Source organism: Penaeus chinensis, chromosome 6 (genome assembly GCF_019202785.1).
Source record: "Penaeus chinensis breed Huanghai No. 1 chromosome 6, ASM1920278v2, whole genome shotgun sequence".
Taxonomy (NCBI): domain Eukaryota; kingdom Metazoa; phylum Arthropoda; class Malacostraca; order Decapoda; family Penaeidae; genus Penaeus; species Penaeus chinensis.
The window spans coordinates 21,559,781-21,567,280 of NC_061824.1; the positions used below are offsets into that span (position 1 = coordinate 21,559,781).

A 7,500-nucleotide genomic window follows, 5' to 3' on the forward strand; every position below is an offset into this window, starting at 1 on the left:
GAGTGAGTGAGTGAGTGAGTGAGTGAGTGAGTGAGTGAGTGAGTGAGTGAGTGAGTGAGTGAGTGAGTGAGTGAGTGAGTGAGTGAGTGAGTGAGTGAGTGAGTGAGTGAGTGAGTGAGTGAGTGAGTGAGTGAGTGAGTGAGTGAGTGAGTGAGTGAGTGAGTGAGTGAGTGAGTGAGTGAGTGAGTGAGTGAGTGAGTGAGTGAGTGAGTGAGTGAGTGAGTGAGTGAGTGAGTGAGTGAGTGAGTGAGTGAGTGAGTGAGTGAGTGAGTGAGTGAGTGAGTGAGTGAGTGAGTGAGTGAGTGAGTGAGTGAGTGAGTGAGTGAGTGAGTGAGTGAGTGAGTGAGTGAGTGAGTGAGTGAGTGAGTGAGTGAGTGAGTGAGTGAGTGAGTGAGTGAGTGAGTGAGTGAGTGAGTGAGTGAGTGAGTGAGTGAGTGAGTGAGTGAGTGAGTGAGTGAGTGAGTGAGTGAGTGAGTGAGTGAGTGAGTGAGTGAGTGAGTGAGTGAGTGAGTGAGTGAGTGAGTGAGTGAGTGAGTGAGTGAGTGAGTGAGTGAGTGAGTGAGTGAGTGAGTGAGTGAGTGAGTGAGTGAGTGAGTGAGTGAGTGAGTGAGTGAGTGAGTGAGTGAGTGAGTGAGTGAGTGAGTGAGTGAGTGAGTGAGTGAGTGAGTGAGTGAGTGAGTGAGTGAGTGAGTGAGTGAGTGAGTGAGTGAGTGAGTGAGTGAGTGAGTGAGTGAGTGAGTGAGTGAGTGAGTGAGTGAGTGAGTGAGTGAGTGAGTGAGTGAGTGAGTGAGTGAGTGAGTGAGTGAGTGAGTGAGTGAGTGAGTGAGTGAGTGAGTGAGTGAGTGAGTGAGTGAGTGAGTGAGTGAGTGAGTGAGTGAGTGAGTGAGTGAGTGAGTGAGTGAGTGAGTGAGTGAGTGAGTGAGTGAGTGAGTGAGTGAGTGAGTGAGTGAGTGAGTGAGTGAGTGAGTGAGTGAGTGAGTGAGTGAGTGAGTGAGTGAGTGAGTGAGTGAGTGAGTGAGTGAGTGAGTGAGTGAGTGAGTGAGTGAGTGAGTGAGTGAGTGAGTGAGTGAGTGAGTGAGTGAGTGAGTGAGTGAGTGAGTGAGTGAGTGAGTGAGTGAGTGAGTGAGTGAGTGAGTGAGTGAGTGAGTGAGTGAGTGAGTGAGTGAGTGAGTGAGTGAGTGAGTGAGTGAGTGAGTGAGTGAGTGAGTGAGTGAGTGAGTGAGTGAGTGAGTGAGTGAGTGAGTGAGTGAGTGAGTGAGTGAGTGAGTGAGTGAGTGAGTGAGTGAGTGAGTGAGTGAGTGAGTGAGTGAGTGAGTGAGTGAGTGAGTGAGTGAGTGAGTGAGTGAGTGAGTGAGTGAGTGAGTGAGTGAGTGAGTGAGTGAGTGAGTGAGTGAGTGAGTGAGTGAGTGAGTGAGTGAGTGAGTGAGTGAGTGAGTGAGTGAGTGAGTGAGTGAGTGAGTGAGTGAGTGAGTGAGTGAGTGAGTGAGTGAGTGAGTGAGTGAGTGAGTGAGTGAGTGAGTGAGTGAGTGAGTGAGTGAGTGAGTGAGTGAGTGAGTGAGTGAGTGAGTGAGTGAGTGAGTGAGTGAGTGAGTGAGTGAGTGAGTGAGTGAGTGAGTGAGTGAGTGAGTGAGTGAGTGAGTGAGTGAGTGAGTGAGTGAGTGAGTGAGTGAGTGAGTGAGTGAGTGAGTGAGTGAGTGAGTGAGTGAGTGAGTGAGTGAGTGAGTGAGTGAGTGAGTGAGTGAGTGAGTGAGTGAGTGAGTGAGTGAGTGAGTGAGTGAGTGAGTGAGTGAGTGAGTGAGTGAGTGAGTGAGTGAGTGAGTGAGTGAGTGAGTGAGTGAGTGAGTGAGTGAGTGAGTGAGTGAGTGAGTGAGTGAGTGAGTGAGTGAGTGAGTGAGTGAGTGAGTGAGTGAGTGAGTGAGTGAGTGAGTGAGTGAGTGAGTGAGTGAGTGAGTGAGTGAGTGAGTGAGTGAGTGAGTGAGTGAGTGAGTGAGTGAGTGAGTGAGTGAGTGAGTGAGTGAGTGAGTGAGTGAGTGAGTGAGTGAGTGAGTGAGTGAGTGAGTGAGTGAGTGAGTGAGTGAGTGAGTGAGTGAGTGAGTGAGTGAGTGAGTGAGTGAGTGAGTGAGTGAGTGAGTGAGTGAGTGAGTGAGTGAGTGAGTGAGTGAGTGAGTGAGTGAGTGAGTGAGTGAGTGAGTGAGTGAGTGAGTGAGTGAGTGAGTGAGTGAGTGAGTGAGTGAGTGAGTGAGTGAGTGAGTGAGTGAGTGAGTGAGTGAGTGAGTGAGTGAGTGAGTGAGTGAGTGAGTGAGTGAGTGAGTGAGTGAGTGAGTGAGTGAGTGAGTGAGTGAGTGAGTGAGTGAGTGAGTGAGTGAGTGAGTGAGTGAGTGAGTGAGTGAGTGAGTGAGTGAGTGAGTGAGTGAGTGAGTGAGTGAGTGAGTGAGTGAGTGAGTGAGTGAGTGAGTGAGTGAGTGAGTGAGTGAGTGAGTGAGTGAGTGAGTGAGTGAGTGAGTGAGTGAGTGAGTGAGTGAGTGAGTGAGTGAGTGAGTGAGTGAGTGAGTGAGTGAGTGAGTGAGTGAGTGAGTGAGTGAGTGAGTGAGTGAGTGAGTGAGTGAGTGAGTGAGTGAGTGAGTGAGTGAGTGAGTGAGTGAGTGAGTGAGTGAGTGAGTGAGTGAGTGAGTGAGTGAGTGAGTGAGTGAGTGAGTGAGTGAGTGAGTGAGTGAGTGAGTGAGTGAGTGAGTGAGTGAGTGAGTGAGTGAGTGAGTGAGTGAGTGAGTGAGTGAGTGAGTGAGTGAGTGAGTGAGTGAGTGAGTGAGTGAGTGAGTGAGTGAGTGAGTGAGTGAGTGAGTGAGTGAGTGAGTGAGTGAGTGAGTGAGTGAGTGAGTGAGTGAGTGAGTGAGTGAGTGAGTGAGTGAGTGAGTGAGTGAGTGAGTGAGTGAGTGAGTGAGTGAGTGAGTGAGTGAGTGAGTGAGTGAGTGAGTGAGTGAGTGAGTGAGTGAGTGAGTGAGTGAGTGAGTGAGTGAGTGAGTGAGTGAGTGAGTGAGTGAGTGAGTGAGTGAGTGAGTGAGTGAGTGAGTGAGTGAGTGAGTGAGTGAGTGAGTGAGTGAGTGAGTGAGTGAGTGAGTGAGTGAGTGAGTGAGTGAGTGAGTGAGTGAGTGAGTGAGTGAGTGAGTGAGTGAGTGAGTGAGTGAGTGAGTGAGTGAGTGAGTGAGTGAGTGAGTGAGTGAGTGAGTGAGTGAGTGAGTGAGTGAGTGAGTGAGTGAGTGAGTGAGTGAGTGAGTGAGTGAGTGAGTGAGTGAGTGAGTGAGTGAGTGAGTGAGTGAGTGAGTGAGTGAGTGAGTGAGTGAGTGAGTGAGTGAGTGAGTGAGTGAGTGAGTGAGTGAGTGAGTGAGTGAGTGAGTGAGTGAGTGAGTGAGTGAGTGAGTGAGTGAGTGAGTGAGTGAGTGAGTGAGTGAGTGAGTGAGTGAGTGAGTGAGTGAGTGAGTGAGTGAGTGAGTGAGTGAGTGAGTGAGTGAGTGAGTGAGTGAGTGAGTGAGTGAGTGAGTGAGTGAGTGAGTGAGTGAGTGAGTGAGTGAGTGAGTGAGTGAGTGAGTGAGTGAGTGAGTGAGTGAGTGAGTGAGTGAGTGAGTGAGTGAGTGAGTGAGTGAGTGAGTGAGTGAGTGAGTGAGTGAGTGAGTGAGTGAGTGAGTGAGTGAGTGAGTGAGTGAGTGAGTGAGTGAGTGAGTGAGTGAGTGAGTGACGTGAGATACTATTTTGGCAAATTATAAATCATATAGTAACAAAATTGGGAGTCTATAACAATTCCCTTACATTAACCAGGACATTCTTCAAGACTTGACTTATTGAGCAAAAACTGGCTTAAACATGAAGTGTGAAGGAGTACCTCTAAGATTTAATGAAACTGAAAGCTCAATTGTAATGCATGCATATAAATATTCTAATTCCACTGAAACTGATTCTAAGCTCATGTTATTGTTGGACTATCAAGAAGACTGATAAATATTTTCTCCTAATCCAGTATATCACACAAATAAGTTTTAGGAGGAACTTAATATTTTTTGAAGAATAGTAATACTCTTTGCACTCTCTCTGACAAAGCAATTTAATTTCAACTTCTTTGAGCATAAAACCATCTACACTGCACTTATGGAGAACCAGAAATGCTTAACTTTATTAACTTGTTAAATATACACTCCATTACACGTATTCTAATATTTCTTATAAACATATTCTATATATATCTGCATAAAATATACTCTTGGGACTTTATCTATGAGCTGTATATCACAAATGAATATTTTCTTTTAAAACAGATTACTTCCAATCTCTTTTAAAAATCCCGGCAACAACAAAATGATTCACATTTTCTTCTGTCAACAATTTGGGTTCTATAAATCCCATTTTACTACCAAACCTTAAGAGAAGATCCATATTTGATTATCTAAAAGGAACTTGAAAACTGTTTATACTTTAGAGGTAATGTATTGAACTTTCTATCATAAACATGATAATATTAAATAACTGTATGTGATGAATCTATGGTTTTCCATTCAAGTCCATTGATTGTAATAAATTCTTCATGACTAAGCCCTGAAATAAATGTTAATATCAATATCAATCAAGAAACAACAACAAAAACACAAGAAACAAACAGAAAAAACAAGTGATACTGTACATTTTCATATCATAATCAGCCTCTCTTGGAAATAAGATTATTATTCCATTCTGAAGCTCAAAAGAAAATCAACATTACTCTGGTAAGATTATAATACAATGAGGTTTTCTTGTTATATAATTCTATGACTGCATACATCTTGACATTATGAAAAAGTGGAATGTTAAGGTGAGCTTGTGAACACCATATGACAAACCCAAGTTTGTATATAACTCTAAAATAGATACACTACAGGACTTTCATTCATAATAAACATTCACTCATTACTGACCCTCATATAATAAGAAGCACTATTCTCTGAATTTTCCTTTTTATGAAAATATATCATGAACATTTTTACCTATAATTTGAATTTAGTGAATATCCGTGAATCTATCTTCTCTTCTGTTCTGAGATGACCTGTTTCTTGAAGGCATCATACCCATTTTCCATCAAAACAGATTCGTTGCCCAGTATAGAGGATTTTGTAGTGATATCACAGAGGAGGTTCAGGATGCAGATTATCCATATATCACAGAAGTTTTCCTGAAATTAATGACAATATATACATTACACTTCTACTCATAATTATGATAATCATATTAAATCATAAATATGACAGTGAAATGTTACCTCAACTATATCAAATATTATAAATTAATGTAATTCAGCTCTCTTTTACTGTAAATTCATTTTTATGAAAGCATATATCTTGTCTTTGAAAAGAATCAATTTCACAATAGCAAATCCAATATCCAAAGATATTAATAATCTTGATGACACTAAGTGAGTGAGTGTGTATGTGGAGGGGGGGAGGAGTGAGTGAGTGAATGAGTGAGTGAGTAAGTGAGTGAGTGAGTGAGTGAGTGAGTGAGTGAGTGAGTGAGTGAGTGAGTGAGTGAGTAAGTGAGTGAGTGAGTGAGTGAGTGAGTGAGTGAGTGAGTGAGTGAGTGAGTGAGTGAGTGAGTGAGTGAGTGAGTGAGTGAGTGAGTGAGTGAGTGAGTGAGTGAGTGCACGGGCACATGAGCATGAAGTGCAGGTGTGGGCATGGGTGTGTCCATTTGTATGTGTGTAAAATATAAAGAAATTCAAATAAATTTTGACACTGCCTGTGTATTCCTAACTTCTTTCAAAGGATTTACTGTGTGTGCTTCTTGAGATCTGTGATTAGCCTCCACCTATTTCTGTCTGAAGACCAGTCTATGTTTACTCTGTTTAGTTATTCCTATCTTCCTAGGACTAAAAATACCCTCCTTGATTATGTTGTAGGAAGAGGACAAAACTATAAAAATACATTCAGCACAATATTGGTTTTATTTCAGATTCTACAAATCTTCCAAAAACAAAGCATAAATTCATTCATAAAGTTATTTATAACCTATGATTAAGAGTAGTTACTAACAGCTGAATAAATCATAAGAAATTAAACATAGACGTCTGTGAGAAACTGATTTGGCAGATAATATCAAATAACGTATTGGAACAGAGTGCCTGTCCTCTTTTTGAGGAACTCGTTCCAGAAGGCTTAAATTTCTATAATATGAAAATTGTATTCTATGTTAATTACCATACTGTATTAAATAATTCCCCATAAGATGGTTGTTGTTATTCATATGTTACTCATATGAATAACAACTGTTTACTAAATATATAACATATGTTTAGGTTAATATTGCTGCTGTTTTTAGGGAACTCAATCCCCCCCCCCCCCTCCCCCACCAAAAAAATGAGATCATGTTTTTTTTTGTTTTTTTTTAGATCACTGTGATGTGATACAGCTGATGAACTAAAGCCCTTTCTAAATTTATGGTGTACCTCATTCCCCTTCATTAAAGGGAATAAAAAAAAAAAAAAAAAAAATCAGTAATGCTTGAGCTCTCTTATTTATGGAAAATGTAACAGTTTGTAAGTCAGTATCAGTTCTGATACTGACTTACTACTACTACTACTAAAATCCAAATTCCTATAAAGGTAACATATGTTAGCTGACCACTCATTATCTGACATTATGCTGTTTAAATATCTAAAAATCTGCATCCCTAACAAACAGTACTTTTTTGTTTGTTGAGGCAAAGAAAGCCTCTGATAGGTTGATGATGATAGTTGTCATATAAATGTTACATTGGAGATGACAATTATTTGAAATACAACAATGTTAATCAGGCATGTTGCACTCAGCCAGTCATCACCAACATATATATAAAAAAAAAACAAGTATGATTAATAAAACCCATTTCCTACTTAACCACTAATATAACTACATCACTGATTTAATTAATTAAATCACTGCTTTACCAGTCCAATGCACTTAAAAGATATTCAAAACTAAGCCAAACCATTTTCTCACCCACTGCCTATATCCTTACTGCAATGACATTAACAATAAAAAACATATATGCATTCAATATATGGAGTAAAGCTATCAAGTAAATAACATTTATTATTACCATGAAGTTAATGCCTCTTACCTCTACAGTTAATGGGTGGTAGAGTGTTTATGTTGCCTTTCTGATTGGTTCCTCATACTGAGTGTTACAGGTACAAAGGTGTCTGATCCCAAAAGGGATACAGCTGGATCTGAAATAACAATATTTTCATTAAATAACTATTATTTCTCCCTTCCTGACACCTTACCAAATTCCCCTTGACAGACTAAAGGCTGAACTACAACTTGCAGTTAGAATCATTTCTGCTTAATTCAAATCTAAGAGATCTTGCTTTCCTATATAAAAATATTTGGTACTAGTAAAGAAGGAACAAATATGTTAGCTGGAGTTAAAATTACAAGAAACTGTGAATGACAATATGAAATCCAAGGTTGTGACTTTGTTTTACATTTCTGCCCACTGTGGTCA

The 7,500-nt window shown here is 40.9% G+C and overlaps 1 protein-coding gene across 1 annotated transcript in view; it reads right to left on the bottom strand.

The window, feature by feature from the left end:
- Positions 1–3,742: 3,742 nt before the first annotated feature.
- Positions 3,743–7,500, bottom strand: part of LOC125026501 (circadian locomoter output cycles protein kaput-like) — a 12,010-nt gene continuing 8,252 nt past the window's right edge. The window contains exons 8-9 of the mRNA XM_047614987.1: positions 7,114–7,222; positions 3,743–5,191 (exon numbers count right to left, since the gene is read on the bottom strand). Of these exons, the coding sequence (XP_047470943.1) occupies positions 7,122–7,222 (101 nt within the window). The 3' untranslated portion in view covers positions 3,743–5,191; positions 7,114–7,121. The remainder of the gene's footprint in view (positions 5,192–7,113; positions 7,223–7,500) is intronic.